Source organism: Mobula birostris, chromosome 5 (assembly GCF_030028105.1).
Source record: "Mobula birostris isolate sMobBir1 chromosome 5, sMobBir1.hap1, whole genome shotgun sequence".
NCBI classification, from domain to species: domain Eukaryota; kingdom Metazoa; phylum Chordata; class Chondrichthyes; order Myliobatiformes; family Myliobatidae; genus Mobula; species Mobula birostris.
Genome location: NC_092374.1, coordinates 26,670,901 through 26,689,379, shown reverse-complemented (window position 1 = coordinate 26,689,379; position 18,479 = coordinate 26,670,901). Strand labels below are relative to the sequence as shown.

Genomic DNA, 18,479 nt, shown 5'->3' with positions numbered 1-18,479 from the left:
AATCTGTGGAACTTGTTGCCACGAGTGGCTGTAGAGGCCAAGTCTTTGGGTGGATATAAGGCAGAAATAGATAGGTTCTTGATTACCCAGGGCATCAAAGGGTATGTGGAGAAGGCAGGGGAGTTGGGATGACTGGAAGAACTGGATCAGCCATGATTGAATGGTGGAACAGGCTTGATGGGACGAATGGCCTACTTCTGCTCCTAAATTTTATGGTCTTAGATTTCAAGTTCCATTGCACAGGGGAACAAAACTGATAAATATTCCTTATTTTGCTTAAAATGCAGGACAAATCCAGTAGAAGATAGAACAGTACAGCACAGTACAGGACCTTCAGCCCATAATGTTCTGCCAACCATTTAACCTACTCTAAGATCAATCAAGCCCTTCATTTCCACATAGGGCTTCATTTTAATTTCTCCAAGTGCCCATTTAAGAGTTTTTTTTTCAATGTCCCGAATGCACTGGCCTTTACCACAACTCCTGGCTGTGTGCTCTGTGCACCTACCACTCTCTTGTGTATCTCTTACACTATACCCCAATACTTCCCTCTAATCACCTTAAAATCATGACCCTTCATATTAGTCACTTAACTCCACCATGGACAGTCCCAAGCCCGGCTAAAAAAGGAAGAGGGTTGGGCTTGAGACTAGTAACCCCATCCTGTACAAACCCAGAGCTACAGAAATGCCAAGAGAAGCTCCAGAGATCTCATCCCTGGGAGAGAAAGGATCTTTGAAGATGGGCTACACCCAGTGATAACTTGAAAGACTGGCCTAGTATAGAGGACTCAGGCAAGCTGCTGTTGGCAGCCTATGCCCAAGCATAGAAATGATGGGAAGAAGAGGAAGAAGAAGAGGAAGAATTAGAGACTTCCGCTCTCAGGATAGTCTCTGGCTGTCCGCTCTATCATCTTATCATCTTGTACACCTCTTTCAAGTCATTTCTCGCCCTCTTTCATTCCAAAGAGAAAAGCCTCCACTCAACCTATCCTCATTAGATATACTCTCTAATCTAGGCAGCATCCTGGTAAAAATCCTCAGCAGTGTCTCTAAAGCTTCCACATATTTCTTATAATGAGGCGGCCAGAACTGAATACAACATTCCAAGTGTGATCTAACCAGGGTTTAATAGAGCTGCAATATTACCTTGTGGCTCTTGAACTCGTATAATCATATTTCAATTGGTTCAATGCCAGGATATTGAGTAATTTGTTTAAAAGTAATGTTCTGGCATACTTCATAAAGTGGAAAAAAAACTTATAAATATTCATTATTCTGCTTAATTCAAGCCAAATGCATGAATTTATCTCATTGAACAACTGCAAAATGAGGTGTCTGCCAGAAGGCTTATTTGATAGCTCTCATGAAACTGATGGTTGTAAACTCAAGTTGTGATTCAGAAACTGAAGCACTGAACTCTAAGGCTGGCAGTTCAGTTCAAGTTCTTTGAATGAAGTGGTAAACCTATCTTCCTGTTAGGCATAAGAAGTTCCATAGCAGACAGACACACACAAAATTCTGGAGGAACTCAGGTCAGGCAGCATCTATGGAGGAGAATAAACGGTTGACGTCTAAGGCTGAGGCCCTTCATCAGGACTGAAAAGGAAGGGGGAAGAAGCTAGAATATGAAGCTGGGGGAGGGGAAGGAGTAAAAGCCGGAAGCTGAGAGATCAAGGTAGGTGAGGGGGAAGGTGGGTGGGTGGCGGGATGAAGTAAGAAGCTCGGAGATGATAGCTAGAAAAGATAAATAGCTGGAGAAGAAGAAATCTTATCGGCGAGGAGATGGACCATGGGGGAAGGGAAAGAGGAGGGGCACCGGGGGAGGTGACATGCAGGTGAGGAGAAGAGGTAAGAGGGGAGCCAGAGTGAGGAAGCGAAGAAGAGGGGAGGGGTTAGCTCCACTCCACAATCCCATCTCACTGGGCTGATATTTATCCCTTAATTATTATGATAGATAATTTGTTAACTCTCATGTTGCTGTTAAAGGGAGCTTGTTCAATATATATTGATTGCGATGTTACACACATGGCAACATTTATTGCTCTTCAAAAAAAGTACTTAATTCCAATAATGAGGGATCGGGATTACGAGGGCAGGAAAGAACGCAAGCCTTTTTTTTCAAAAAGAAGCTATGAATGTGCATTTGCACAATTCAACTCTGCCGATTCTTAAACTTTTAACTGCTCGTTGTAAACTGAGCTGGGGGTGAGGTTGACTCACTGAAATAACTGAAAGGCTTGCTGGAATATTTCAGAGGGGAGTTCAGAATCAGCCACATGGGTCTGGGTCTGACGTCACAGAGTGGGCAAGGAGAGCAGCCCTTAAGGCTCTGAAAATGTTGTTTCACAAGAACCATGTTGCTTTTTGTTTTCTATTACTGACCAGCCTTTCAACTTGTAGAGTGCAATTCCCCAGTTTCTGTTGTGGGAATTGATTGCATATCATGGGATTTTCAGTCCAGTCTCAGCTTTGCATTGATTTAACCAGAATGTTTTTATAATGATTATTAAAACTTGGATTATATCCCCCTTCCAACTTTTCCAAAGAGTATTCCAAAAGCATAATACGGCAGATATGAGGTATTTTCAGCATTTTCTGTTTTCTCCCCCCAACCCCAAATCCATCACCAGGGTTATTTCTGACTGAGAGGGGTGAAGCTCAGTGAAAAATTCATATAAAACTGATCTTTTTCCATTCCACTGCAAAATTACATTCTCAAAATTGGTCTTCAACTTGCACATTTTTCTGACATGGGATTGTCCTTCCATGAATTCCGTTCTAGCGAAAAAATGTCATTATGAGAGTTTTCATCAGATCAGGATGAAGACCCACTCTCATCGTGACCTTTTGATGACAATTACAGGTGGGCAATAAGTGTAACCAACAGTCACTAATTATTTGACCAATATTAGGAGCCCTCCTAGAGTACTGGGCGACTTCACTCCCGATGGCAAAGGCAAAATTTCCCTCATCCCTTAGCCAATTATTCAACTGAACTGCAACATTCCCACATTTGCCTACAGAAAGTTTGAAACAAATTCAGCATGAAGACTACATTGATGTGATTACTTACTGTGTCTAATTATTAGTTGTTACCAATCGGGTCACTATGATGTTGGTTAAGTACTAAGTGCATACAGACTACTGCAAATGGGTCCAAATTAATTCTGATAGATGTAACATATATAGTTGTTACTGAGAATTGATTAAGTTAAAATATGTTTGTTAAATTTAGTAACTAATTTAATTCACTACCTAATCGAACGCAGCCATTTAGTAAATTATTAAATGGTGTCACATTGTATTATTTGTAAAGTGCATACAGTAGTTTATAGTGATATGCAGTTTAAACTCTGCAGTTATTACAATGAAACTGGAATTTGCCCTTTCCAAAAGTTATAATGAAATACAACTGAAGTTTGTAGAAATTCTTGCATTTCATTCAGGATGCTGGCTTCCTGACGACACTCTAATTACCACACTCTGCTGATATTTTTTTTCTCAGATCAGTTCACACTGATCTGAGAAAAAATATCTGAGAGCACATGTTAAAGATCTTGAATTCTGATGAAGACATGTCCAATCTGCTGCCACAACTCTGGTGAATGATTTGTGGAATCCACTGGAAATAACATCCAGATCCAGGGAGGAGGAGGAGGAGGAGAAGATGGCGGCGCGACGGCAGCGCGCGCGGCCTCTCTGGTGATGAATATCTGTAATCTGTCAAGTAGGGGACCGTGCACAATTCTGATTTGATGGAGACAGATGTGACAGTACGGAGGAACATCTGGAAAACTTCTGAAATGCCCACTTTGCTGCCGCTGCTACTGTGTGGTAACCGGAATCTGCGGAGCAGAAGGCCCCGAAATCCTCGGCTTTGCGTGTTTCAGCGGCCAGGGCGAGGTCGAAGGCGCTCGGCAGAGGATGGCGCTCGGGAGGCTGTATCAGAGCGGCTCGAAGTTTTCGAATGGACAGACTCAGTGTCGGCTGTGGTCGGCTGCTTCCAAGGTATCGGCAAGTTGACGGTGCCTGGAGGTTTATGGCAGGGAGTTTCTCCCTTTTGTCGTCTGCTATCAGGGACTCGGGACTTTGAGACTATTTTTACCGTGCCCATGGTCTGTTCTTTATCAAATTATGGTATTGTTTTACACTGCTGTTAAGTATATGTTATAATTATGTGGTTCTGTCAGTGTTAGTCTTTGGCTTGTCCTGTTTTCTGTGATATCACTCCAGAGAAACATTGTATCATTTCTTAATGCATATATGCATTTCTAAATGACAATAAAAGAAGACTCAGTGTTCTCATAATCTAATCTAATCTAAGTAACACTAATTTGCTAATATGAGGGGGCATAACTTTAAGATGATTGGAGGAAAGTATAGGAAGGATGTCAGAGGTAAATATTTTTACACAGGGAGTGGTGGGTGCATGGACCAACTCTGCCAGGGTTGGTAGTAGTGTCAGATACATTAGGGGCATTTAAGTAACTCTTAGATAGGCATATGGATGACAGAAAAATGGAGGGCTATGTATGAGGCACAGGTTAGATTGATCTTAGAATGGGTTAAAAGGTAGGCATAACATCGTGGGCCAAAGTGCCTGTACTATACTGTTATTTGTTCTATATATGAACTGAGACCAAGGCCATGGGCCTACTCCAGCTGCTGAACTGAGACCAAGGCTGTAGCAGACATCCCACCTCTCCCGGAACTTCCGGGAGTCTCCCGCATATTAATAGTGGCTCCCTGATGGCCGCAAATTATATACAATGTCCCGGAAATTGATTTGTTTTGAGAGCGAGCATGAGAGGACGTGCGAGAAAGAGCGAGAGAGTGAGCGCAAGAGCAAGAAAGCAAGCGTGAGTGAGAGTGACCGCGAGAGAGAGCGAGAGCAAGAGTGAGAGAGCGAGCGCGAGTGAGAATGACCACGAACGAGAGCGAGAGAGCGAGCGCGAGTGAGAGCGACCACGAATGAGAGAGAGCGAGAGAGTTCCAAAAAAAGTCAGAGTAGCAGAGTGTTCCAAAAAAAAGAAAATATAAAACGTACGTCACCCCAGACTACCCTAAAGTGTACCCCTGCCTAATAGGGCTCAAAATAATGCCAGTGTTGCTCGCTGCACCGTTTGCAACAGTGACTTTTCTATTGCCCATGGTGGGTTAAGACTGTAAAAGTCATGTTGAGGTGAGTTTAACAGGTGTCATTCATTCATTAGCATAGCTAATGTTATTTAAACTAGCTGGCTGGCTGCTAAGGAGCTACTCTATTGCAGACATCCCACCTCTCCTGGAAGCCTCCCGCAAATTGATGGTGCTACCTCCCTGAAATGAGTTTTTGCGGGTGGGATGTCTGCTATAGGCCTACTGTGGCTGCTCCCGGCTCTGGTCCATGCATTCAATTTGGTTCACAATGCTGTTGCTTGCTTTTATTATCTGCATGATCTGTGTTTTTTTTTCTCTTTCTCTGCGCATTGGGTGTTGGTTCATTTCAGGCTTCTTGCTTTGTGGCTGCCTGTAAGCAGATGAACCGTAAAGCTGAATAATTTATGCAAACTTTGATAATAACTGTACTTTGAACTATTAGGAACAGAAGTAGGAGTAGGCCATTCAGTCCTATGTGCTTTCAATAAGTTCATGGTTGATCATTTTCCTCAGTACCACATCCCCACATTCAGCCCGTATAGAAACATAGAATAGTACAGCACAGTACAGGCCCTTCGACCCACAATGTTGTGCTGACCCTCAAACCCTGCCTCCCATATAAGCCCCCAACTTAAATTCCTCCATATACCTGTCTAGTAGTCTCTTAAACTTCACAAGTGTATCCGCCTCCACCACTGACTCAGGCAGTGCATTCCATGCACCAACCATTCTCTGAGTAAAAAACCTTCCTCTGATATCCCCCTTGAAGTTCCCACCCCTTACCTTAAAGCCATGTCCTCTTGTACTGAGCAGTGGTGCCCTGGGGAAGAGGCGCTGGCTATCCAGTCTATCTATTCCTCTTATTATCTTGTACACCTCTATCCTTTGATTCCTTCCAATTTCCAAAAACCCATCACTCTGTTTTCAATATCCTCAGTCACTGAGTTTCCACTGGCTTTTAGGTGGAGAATTCCAAAGATTTGCTATCAGTGGCTAAAGAGATTTCTTCTCACCTTTGGCTTGAGTGGCTGATCTCTTATTTTGAGACCATTCCTGGCTTAAAAAATTAGCTTTATTTGTCACGCAGACAACAAAATATCAAAGCAGTCAGTGAAATGTATGTGTCTCCATACAAATGTCTCCACGCTATCAGCACCAACAAAGCTTGCCCACAATTTACTAACCCTAACCCTAACCGTACATCTTTGGAATGTGGGAGGAAATCTACACAGTGACGGGAAGTATGAACTCTTTACAGGCAGAGAAGGGAATTAAACTCTGATTTACAGTGATCACTGGCACTGTAAAGTGATTGCACTAACAGCTAGGCTACCATGCTGCCCCAGCCAGGAGAACAAGCAGGGGCACATAATGTTCCAGATGCCTTTTGACTAGGGCTCAGTACAAATTGAGCATGATATCTCAGTTCCTGTTCTCAAATCCTCATTCAGGAAAGGTGAACATGCCACTTGTTTTCCTAGCTGCTTGCTTAACTTGCATCTAAGTTTTCACCGTGTATGTGTACAAGGATGCCAAGGTCCCTCAGAGCACAAAGCCTTCCAGAATATAAAAATATTCTATTCTGGCAAAGGTTATGACCTCACAGCTTTGAATATATTGATTTTTCCCATTCACTTGGAGTCACAGTGTCTGTGGCATGAAAACAGGCATTTGGCCTAACTCGTCCATGTCAATTGGCTGTGTTGCCTCGCGAGCTAAATCCATCTGCCTGTGTTTGGTCCACAGCCGTCCAAACCTGTCCTATCCATGTACTAATCTAGATGACTTTTAAATATTACTCACGTACCTGCCTCAGGTAAATAATTTCAAATATGAACCAGCCTTTGTGTGAAAATTTGCTCCAGGTGTCCCTTTCAAGCTTCTGGCCTCTGATGTTAAACCTCCAGCTTTCGTGCTTAGCCTGTTTTAAGGAGGTGCAGAGACCCTGAAGTCTCTCTGCATCTCCTTTAAGCCAACATTGCTACCTGGCTTAGTAAAATGAATGCCACTGATGCTTACTGAAACCATTTCACTGTGAGTTGCAGCAATCATAAAAATTTGGAGCGAATAAGTAAATCAGCCATATTCTTGTAATGTTTACGTGCAATATGGCAAGTAGGGATGCGGTGACTATCCAAGCATGGTCATGCATCAATTCAATTTAGCATACGATTAATTACTCTGGGAATTTTATAAACATAATGAGCAATTTAATTCTTCACTGAATTACGTGCACTGGCATATCAGTACCGTGTGTGCTCCTATATAAAAAAATTGTTATATCTTTTAAATGGAGAAAAATTCTGCACACTGGCAGAATACTTTTCTGAGGGTCTACTCTGGTGAATGGAATTGTAACAACAAGGCCTCCTGATGAAGGGTCTCAGGCTGAAACGTCCACCGTTTACTCTTTTCCATAGGTGCCGCTGGCCTGCTGAGCTCCTCCAGCATTTTGTGTGTCTTGCCAGTACTGAAAAAACTCATCAGGTCAGGCCATGTCTATGGGAAGAGAAACAGAGCTGACGTTTCAGATTGAAGGCCCTTTGTTCGAAATGGGAAGAAGAAAAAAGGAACACACGGGCAGAATCTCTTGTGTTTATGAGAAAACGAAAGTAGCTTGTTACGGGAGGGTGGGGGAAAGGGGTGATGACTCTGACAGGGTAAAACTGGCATGACTGATGGGATAAACTCCATACAAGGTTAACTTGTCACTGAGTTACCTGGGAGCAGTTAGAGAGTGCAAACCCTGGCAAAAGGATGTAGGGTTTGCAAAATGCAGAGAAGGAAGACAGGCCTGGCAGGTCAGCCTAACAACATCTTTCCTTCCAAGGGGGGAAAAAAATGAAAAGGAGGTGATAAAGAAACAACAAACAAGCAGATCCAGATGGACAAATGATACAGAAAGAAATCAAGTTACCTGAATTTGTAAAATTTAATGTTTAGTACAATTATTTATCTTCCATTTCTTTTTTCAGATCAAGGTTCACAAAATCCTGTCTCGTTGCTCATGGTGCAATCGCCAATTGTTCCCTTTTTGTTTGAAATTGCAGCCAGGTAAATATCACATGCTTTTCATTGCTTAAAAGACTTACCATTTTGGACATCTAAAACATGGTGTATGTTAAGTGACCAGCCTCCCATGTTTGAAGAGTCTAATTCATAGCCCTGTAGAACAGCAGTTCTCTTCTCCCAGAGGATGAGGTCGAGGCAGGACTCATACTCATAGCCCACAGAAACTGTGTGGAAAGATAATATCATTACTGGGTGGCAAGAAAGAATGAATGTTTTCAATCAAAATTCATCAGGGTTAAAAGGAATATGACTACAAAAAACTGCTGAGAGTTGTGGACACAGCTCAGCACATCACAGAAACCAGCCTTTCCTCTGTCCATAATTCTTGCTGCCTCAGTAATCAAATACTGATCACAATCATAATCAAATGCCCGACCCACCCTGGACATTCTCTCTTGTCCCTTCTTTCCCATCAGGCAGAAGATAGAAAAGTTTGCAAACATGTATTGCTAGGCTCAGGGGCACCTACTATCCCACTGTTATCAGACTTTTGAACAGACTTCTTGTATGATGAAATGGAATATTAACCTCACAATCAAACTCGTTATGATTTTGTACTTTATCATGGCTTTTACACTTCACTCTTCATTGTTATTGTTTACGTTACCTCAGTGCACCATGTAAAGATTTGATCTGCATCAACAGTATTCAAGACAAGCTTTTTTCACTGTGTCTTGGTACATGTGACAACAATAAATCAATACCACTGTCAAACAGGTCCCTTGGCCTAACTCATTCATGCCAACCATGATCCTAACAAGCTTGTGACACGCATCCATCTAAACAAGGGATTTCCCATGGACTCCTCAGTTAATGGCATGGGTCAATGGCGTAAAAAAGGTTGGGAACCCCTGATCCAAACCTTTCTAATCCATTTACTTATCCAAATGCCTTTTAAGTGTTTGTAGTTCTTCCATACAAAACTGGTGTGAGCCCAATTAGACAGGTAAGAGTGAGTTGGATTCATCTATCACTTCCTGGCCAAAAGCAGGAGCATTTGTGAGGCTGTTGGCTGGTGTCAAGGAGTAACTAAATTCTACAGCACAGAAACAAGATTTTCAGCACACAACATCCACACCACTCATTGTACCTATCCACATCAATCTCATTTACCTGCATTAGGTCCATATTCTTCCAAACCTTGATAGTTCAAAAACATGGAAACCCAAAAAGAAGCAAGCTAATATTACTGATGCTTGAATGAAGAATGAAGTTACCTTAACTTGAAGAATTTAATACTGCGTCCATTGGGTTGCATCATGCCCAGAAGGAAGATGAGGTGCTGTTTCCCAAGCCTGTGTTGGGCCTCACTGTGACAGGGGTCCACAGACCAATAGGTCAGGGTGGGAGTAGGAGGGAGAATTACTGCAGACAACATGCAGATCAAAGGCAGGTGTTCCACAAAGCAGTTACCAAATCTGCAGCTGGTTTCTCCAATGCAGAGGAGGACAGCGCTTTATAATCAACAGAGGTGGATATTAATTGGGCACTTCCTGGAAACCAGAGATCTATGAGACAGTAATCATCGGATCAGAGATGGACAGGGGCAGTAACCTTAAATTCCTGTATGTCAGTATGTCAGAGGACCTTTCCTGGACCAATCATATAAATATAATGGCAAAGAAAGCATAACAGTGTCACTACTTCCTCAGGAGTCTGCAGAGATCTGGCATGTCATCGAAAACCTTGGCAAACTTCTATAGATGTGTGGTGGAAAGAGGACCGACTGGCTGCATCACGTCCTGATATGTGAACACCAACGCCTTTGAGCGGAAAAACCCAACAAAAGGTAGTGGATTCAGCCCAGTACATCACAGGTAAAACCCTCCCAACCACTGAGCACATCTACATGAAACATTGCTGTAGAAAAGCAGCATCCATCATCAAAATTCTCACCACCCAAGCCATGCTCTTTTCTCACTGCTGCCATCAGGGAGAAGGTACAAGTGCCTCAGAACTCACACCACCATGTTAAAGAACAGTTAGTATCCCTCAACCATCAGTCTCATGAACAAAAGGGGATAACTTCACTCACTTAAGAAATCCTTTATCTTGTTATTTCATGCTCATTATTTATTGCTATTTATTTAGATCTGCTTTTCCACAATTTGTTGCCCGTTGATCCTGTTTACAGTTACTGTTCTATAGATTTGCTAAGTCTGCCCGCAGAAAAAGAATCTGAGGGCAGTATGTGGTGACATGTGTGTACCCTGACAATAAATTTTACTTTGACTTTGACTTTGAGATGGAATGTATTAGCACTCCAACTAGAGGCAGAAACTTTGAACATATGTAATTGCACACCTTGTGGATAGACGACCATAAAACATAGCACCAGAATTAGGTCATTTGGCTCATCAAGTCTGATTTACTATCCCTCTCAGCCTCAGTCTCCTGCCTTTTCCCTGTAACTTTTGACACCCTTACTTATCAAGAAGTTATCAACCTCCACTTTAAATGACTTGGCCTCCACAGCTACCTGTGCAATTAATTCCACATATTTACCATCCTCCAGCTAAAGAAATTACTCCTCATCTCTATTCCAAAGGGATTTCCTTCCATTCTGAGGCCGAGACCCTGCCACTACAGAAAATACTTATTTTTATTGCAGGCATGAGAATTTACAGACAAAAGGTTAGACCAGAGAAGATGGAGTAGTCCTTGGAACAAACAAGGTTTATGGGGATATTTGACGAAGATCTATAATATCGTGACTCTTGTCAGACATGGTAAATAGGCATTTCCTGTTAGAGAATGATTCAAAGACCAGAGGACACAGATTTAATTTTTGAAGAAAAAGTGCGGTTGGGATGAGGAAACTCACTTTTCCACAGTGGTTATAATCTGAAACACACTGTCTATTAGGAAGTAGAGGCAATCAGCATTTTCAGAGGGGACTTGAACAGGCAGTTGAGAAAAAAAATAATTTGTAGGACTGCTGAAAGCACAGGGGCTATATATATATTGTCCTGCAAAGAGCCAGCATGAATTGGATGGGTCATTTGGTTCCCTTGCTTTCCACAAAAACTCGTGTGTGTGTGTGTGTGTGTGTGTGTGTGTGTGTGTGCACGCGCGCGTGTGCGGCTTTTCATATTGAAATGCTGCACCTAATGTTTGCCTTCAGAAACTCTTTACAATTTTGGACTCTGCAGTTAAAGAACACTTAATTTAAAATGACTGTTTAAAAACAAGTCTCCTCAGAGACCTTGTAGAGACTTATTTCTTGTAGTTCGTGCCATTAATTAACATGAATGATAAAATCAACCCTTTTACTAAGCATCAGGTATTGCTGCAGGGATCTTGGGACTCTGATAATAGTATCTAGCTTGGCTCCTGCAAATCTGCTGAGCAGAACCAATCTCTTCAAATCAAGAGAGGGCAAGCTTGTGTTTTAGAGTGCGTGGGTTAACTGCTTTCTGCCAAGGTGGAAGCAGGTGCATAATAAGTGGAGCCAGTACTGGTGGGAAGAGTAAGTCGGCCACCGTGTCCAGCAGAACTGGCTGTGGAGGTTATAAAGGAAAAATTGACTGAGTTTGAATCAGGCGAAGAGGAGCTTTATGCAGTGAGTTGATTGAAGGGTTCAAGATAATAAAGGGTTCTGGGGGTAGGTAGACAATTTTCAATGTTTGGATGTCAGGAATTGAGACCAAGTTTCAAAAGTGTTGGTTTAAAAACAATTTAAATAGTTAAAAATACTTTAAAAAGACCAAGTCATTCGGGAGTGAAGTTAGGGAGCTCTGTTATGTTGAGAGGTTTGTAGAAATTATGAAATCCCCAGCTCAAATAAAACCTTATTAATAATTACTTTTAAATTTTGTTGAAAAAAAATTAATGGGTATGGGGAAAATACTGTCCACAGTCTGCTATCCCATTAAGGATAACACTACGCCTGTGTGAATTCCTGCAGCATCTGGCAACCCTGTGAACGTTGTCTCGGGGCTGACGTCAGAACAGCATTCAAGAAGGTGAACCCTCACAAGGCATCAAACCCTGATGGTGTATTTGGCAGGTTCCTTCACTAGTCAACAAAAGCTTCAAAACCTAGGCCTTCAGACCTCCCTCTGCAACTGCACTCTTGACTTCCTCTGACCACTGTCAATGTGGATCCATAATTATGTCTCCTTCTTCCTTACAATCGATGCAGGCGCACCTTAAAGATCGTGCTTAGCCCACTGTTCTACTTTCTCTACCCCCATGACTGTATGGCTAGGCACAGTCCAAATGCCATCTAGAAAATTGCAGATGACACCACTGTTGGTAGCAGAATCTCAATTGACAATGAGGATGCCTACAGGAGCAAGACAGATTTGCCAGTTTAGTGGTGTCGCAGCAACAACCTCACACTCAACGTCAACAAGACTGAAAAGTTGCTTGTCAACCCCAACACAGACCAGTCCTTATTGAAGTGTCAGCAGTGGAAAGGGTGTGCAGTATCAAGTTCCTGAGAGTCAACATCTCCGATGATCTTTCCTGTGCTCAACACATTCATGCAATCGTGAATAAGGCACACCACAGTTCTACTTCATTTAGAATTTCAGATTTGGTGTATCACCAAGGACTCCAGTAAATTTCTACATATGCATGGTACAGAGGATTCTGAACGTGAACTGTTCACTTCCCTTCATATTTGCTGCCTGACCTGCCGAGCTCCTTTAGCATTTTGTGTGTGTTGCTCTCAAATTCTTATGGGTTCTTAACATTCATTAACTTATACAGGAAGTAACTGTGAAAATCGTTGAGGGCGGTATCAAGCTTGTCTGTATTAACACCACTCTTGAATAATTTGCCAGGAATCACGGGTCTTGATACCACACTGTAGAATCCCATGAGATTGTATCTTTGGAAATGGGAGAGATACATCTGAGATATACCTGGATGTGAAACTTCAAACTTACCGACTGCTTCGGATAAACCGTAGACCTTTTGATTGTAGGCATCAGTTTTGTCCCATATGAAGGTGTAAGACAGATTTGGTGATGCCGGGAACCACTTCTGGAAGAGCCGACCCACCACGGCCACCATCAGGTGCACCTTCATCAAGTTGAAAGGCACTGTGCTTTGGGTCATTGTAATTTTCAGAACCGGCTTGTAGCCCGCAGCTCGGGAACTGAGGTAAGTGAGCTTCAGGTCCGTGCCTGGAATCTCCGTCTCTTCGTGAAGCACCTGCCATTACACCAGAGGCAGAGTCAGAGAAAGAGAGAAAATTGCCGAGAGAAAGAGAGACTTCATTTACAGCTGCAGCAAAGGCCATGACAATACTAACAACCTTCGGGGAGATATTACGAAAAAAAAAATCACTTATTTCATTTCAGCTGTGATTTCTCCTGGGCAACCATTAACAACACTTCATTAGACAGGGCAGATGGGGCCATGAATATGGAATGGGAAATTTGATTGAAGGTTGAACCTAGTGCCCCGAAGTTCAGAGCAGAACAGACCCCAGGTGTGCGAATGTAAGCCTAGTAATCATAATATGTTCTAATGCCAAGGTAATGTGATGATTCTACATGTTAGAAGATGAATGTGATGCATCATGGAGCAGAGGGATTTGGCCAGAGCCCACTGCTGTTCCACTGTTGGTGATGGTAAATGGCCAGAGCTTGGACTAATTACTGAGAGTAAGAAGCAATGTTGGGAAGGAGATCAGAATATTCTGCGTTCTTACTAATGAGGAACCATCATGTGTTGCTACCAGCAGTCTTGTATTTGAGATAACAAGGAATTCGGGGCGCCTTCTTTACCCAGAGAGTGACTGTAATCTGGAAAGTGTGACCACATAGATGGTGTTCTGGCAAACAGCACAGGTGCATCAATGGGGAAATGATATACAGACATGATTCTGAAGGGAATGAAAAATGATGCTGATAGTGCAAGTCGGTGTGAGGTACAAATACCAGCACCAGACAGTGAGGGTCAAATGGACCAGGAACTGGAGTGTGGGATTCAACCTTAAGTTCTCTTTTGGCCAGCATCAACATAATGTGCTGAATGGCCTCAATTTGAACTGCAAATTGCATTTTATCAGGCCAGTATAAAATTAACTGCAAACTTCCTCATTTTCTATTTCTTGGACCCTCTCTAGTTGCATGCATGTTAGTGATGGGGAGCGTGCCTGACAGGATTATGCTATACTCAACGTGGCAATTCCTCACCCTTCCCTTCACTTACTTGCAAACCAACAAACACAGGTTGTGTGTATTCAGTGGCTGCCATGGTTTAATGAATCATAGAGAGAGACAGCATAGAAGGAGGTCACTTAGGCTTTCATATCCATGCTAGTTTAAAGCAAACTTTCTGTTAAGTTCAACATCTCAGCTCTTAGTTTGTAGCTCTCTGCTTCCTGGCTCTTCAAGTACTCATCTAGATGTTTTCTGAGTGTAATGAAAATTGAAACAACAGGAATTCTGCAGATGCTGGAAATTCAAGCAAAACACATCAAAGTTGCTGGTGAACGCAGCAGGCCAGGCAGCATCTCTAGGAAGAGGTACAGTCGACGTTTCAGGCCGAGACCCTTCGTCAGGCTTCCTTCAGTTAGTCCTGACGAAGGGTCTCGGCCTGAAACGTCGACTGTACCTCTTCCTAGAGATGCTGCCTGGCCTGCTGCGTTCACCAGCAACTTTGATGTGTGTTCCTGTAATGAAAATTGAATCGTCTTCATACGACTGGCTCTTCAGTAGTGTGAAGTGCAAGATAGTACCTGTTAAGTGTGGAAGGGTGTTGAGAAGAGCAAATGAAAAAGAATGGAGAAAATAGACCATAAAAAGTGCTGAATTAGGCCATTCAGCCCATCAAGTCTGCTCTGCCATATGATCATGACTGATTTATTATCCCTCTCAACCCTAATTCTTCTGCCTTCTCTTTGTAGTCTTTGATGCTCATATTAATGAGTTAAGAATCGATCAACCTCAAGTGCTTGAGAAAAAGGTATTATGCAATGAAAATAGTTGATCCGATACAGCAAACAATGCTCTGAATACACTAACGTTTCTCATTGCTTTCATTACCAACCAAAGAGGATGCAAGTCTCTGCCTACCTGTGTCTCAGGAATAATGGGACTCCGCGATGGAGACGTACGGAAGAAGGTTGAGAGAGGGGAAGCCAAGATATCAGGATTCGGCCTCACGAATCCACTCAGATCACAGCTGGGAATCTCGTTCTCCTCCTTCTTCATGATCATGGTATCCATCACATAGAAGACATTCCAAGGAATCCACACGGTATGATGCCGGGTGATGAATGGGACACGCTCAAAGCACAGGGTGAGGGAGGCTCCACCATTTGCCATCAAATCAAACCTGATTAGAAGAATTAGAGCAGAAAGATCACTATCACTTGAAGCATTAAAATTACAGAACTATGTTTTACCTTCAATATCATTTTTCCTTTAAAGAACCGAAAACAGTGAATGCTAGGAATACTCAACAGGTCAGCGTCCTTGGAAAACCAAGGTTAACTCAACATAGCTACATGGTATGCAAAGGCTACAGTGGATGTGGAGAGGATGTCTCCTATAGTGGGGGAGCATGGGACCAGAGGGCACAGCCTCAGAATAGACTGATATCCACTTAAAGCAGAGGTGAGGAGGAATTTCTTTCACCAGAGGGTAATGAATCTGTGGAATTCATTGCCACAGTCGGTTCTGAAGAACAGGTCATTAGGTATATTTAAAGTGAAGGTTGATAGGTTCTTTGTTAGTCAGGGTGTCAAAAGTTATGGGGAGGCGAGGCAGGAGAATGATGTTGAGAGAGATAATAAATCAGCCATAATGGAATGGCAGAATAGGATCGATGGGCCGAATGGCCTAATTTGCTCCTATGTCTTACGGTCTAATACGTCAAGGTCAACTACCAGTCATGAGGAATGCAAAAGGCTGGAGAGCTAACAAGTTTTAAGGAAGTTTGAGCAGAGAGAAGGATTCAAAAGAAAATTCTGCGTGAAGGCTGATCAGGAAGAATGAATATGATGAGATTTATGAACAGGATGATACAAAGAGCGAGAAGGAGGTGGTACCAGGAAAATAAGACTGGTGTTGGTTAATTATTGCCACAAGTACCAAGATACAGTGAAAACTTATTGTTTGTGTGCCATTCTGTTGGATCATTACATACATATACTCAGTGACCACTTTATTAGGTAAACCTGCTTGTGAATGTAATTATCTAATCAGCCAATCACATGGCAGTAACTCAATGCATAAATGCATGCAGACATGGTCAAGTGATTCAGTTGGTGTTCAGACCAAACGTCAGAATAGGGAAGGAATGTGATCTAAGTGACTTTAACTGTGGAATAATTGTTGCCCATCGGGGTGGTTTGAGTATCTGCTGTTCTCCTGGGATTTTCATGCACAACAGTCTCTAAAGTTTACAGAGAATGGTGTGAAAACAAAAACATCCAGTGAGCAATAGTTTTATGGGTGAACATGCCTTGTTAATGAAAGAGGTCAAAGGAGAATGGTGAGACTAGTTCAAGTTGACAGGAAGGTAACAGCAACTCAATAACCAAGCATACACCAGTGGTGTGCAGAAGACCATTTCTAAATGCACAGCACATCAAATCTTGAAGTAGATGGGTTACAGCAGCAGAAAACCATGAACACACACTCCGTGGCAACTTAATTAGGTACAGGAGGTTTTTTTTTGTTTGCATGTCATCCGGGGCAAACAAACACCTCAGATGTGTGATCTATCATTACTTGACACAATTCAGTTCCTGCTGCAATTTGCTTTTGAAAAGAAACAATACGCTCAAGTTGGCTTTTATCCAATTTTTGACCATTTTTGATAAGAAAATTCTTGCTTTCAAACTTCTTGGTTCAGTAACATTCGCACACTACATTATAAATTCAGCACCTTGTATTGTCACTGAAATTCAGATGATTACCTTCAATTGAGTGAATTTCAGCAGAACAGCACAGTGTACTATTATTTCTGTATGACCCGTTTAGTGCATACAAGGGGGGATCCACTTTTTACACTTCACCCTGTCATCCAAACCAAGGAAAATGGCCAGTGTCTAATTCATACTGCCTTGAGCATGCCAACCAGGGGCAGGGAACTTCAAGCAACACACAGTGAACGCAGCAGGGCAGGCAGCATCTCTAGGAAGAGGTACAGTCGACGTTTCGGGCCCAGACCCTTCGTCAGGACTAGTCAGGACTGTACCTCTTCCTAGAGATGCTGCCTGGCCTGCTGCGTTCACCAGCAACTTTGATGTGTGTTGCTTAAATTTCCAGCATCTGCAGAATTCCTCGTGCAGGGAACTTCAGTTGCATTTCTCCAACGCTCTTCAATTTCCTCAGCTGCTGTCAGGCAGAACTGTGGTGCTAGTCCTCAAAAAAAACTGACAGGTGTGAACTTGGGGCCCTGTTTGTATTCCCACATGAGACAACTGTCCAAGCCATCATACTAATCCCACTTGGTGGAAATGAGCAAGCGAAAACAAAGCTTTGGATTTGGATTATGCAAATAAAGATGGACACATAAATACACTGCTTTTAGGTTAAAATCTTGTTCTGTGGCCTCACAAGGTTTCAATGATGCACAAGAGCATTTTATTCTGACTGGTGAAGACTCACATTCCATCTTGGCGTGTGATTGTGTAGCCATATTGCGGATAGTGCAGAAATGACACATTCACTCCGATGAGGGGTGTTCCATCTGCTGTGAGGACCTGCCCTCTGATAACGGAGCTCAGGCTGTGGAGTAAAGTTCAAAGTAAATTCATTATCAAAATACATAATGTATATGTCATCATATACCAACCTAAGATTCAAAAGAAGACAGTGCAAATACATTTAAAAATTAATTAAAAATATATATATAAAATAGAGAGAACGTGAGTTCTATAATCTTTCAAAGGTTGTGGAATCAGTTCAGAGTGGAAATTAGTGAAGTTAACCACATTGGTCCAGGAGCCTGCTGGTTGAAGGGTGATTACTGTTCCTAAACCTGGTGGTGTGACAACTTAGGCTGCAGACCTTCTTCTCAGTAGAAATGAAAGAAAACAGCAAAAAATAGGAATCAAATGTCTTTGGAAAGAATGTTTTGTGAGCACGTATGCTGTGTCAATAAAAACACTGCTGCCAATCCCATTAGAGAAAATGTGATCAAATAACGTGGGCAAAGACGATCCTAACTAATTCATCTTCATGAAGCATTAATTTTATTTCAGATATTCCGATTTAATGGAGGGATTCCCCTGACAACTTATCAAGATCAATATGATCCTTGCTTTGCAATTGGAATGCATGCAGCTCCTTTTTT

At 42.4% G+C, this 18,479-nt stretch overlaps 1 protein-coding gene across 11 annotated transcripts in view; it reads right to left on the bottom strand.

Moving 5' to 3' along the window:
• LOC140197572 (teneurin-3-like) overlaps positions 1 to 18,479 on the bottom strand; it is a 2,811,066-nt gene that overhangs the window by 70,604 nt on the left and 2,721,983 nt on the right. For all 11 annotated transcript variants that reach the window (XM_072257693.1, XM_072257692.1, XM_072257694.1 and 8 more), the window contains 4 exons: positions 17,792 to 17,911; positions 15,248 to 15,509; positions 13,109 to 13,376; positions 8,234 to 8,377 (listed from right to left, as the gene is read on the bottom strand). In XM_072257693.1, coding sequence (XP_072113794.1) covers positions 8,234 to 8,377; positions 13,109 to 13,376; positions 15,248 to 15,509; positions 17,792 to 17,911 — 794 coding nt within the window. The remainder of the gene's footprint in view (positions 1 to 8,233; positions 8,378 to 13,108; positions 13,377 to 15,247; positions 15,510 to 17,791; positions 17,912 to 18,479) is intronic.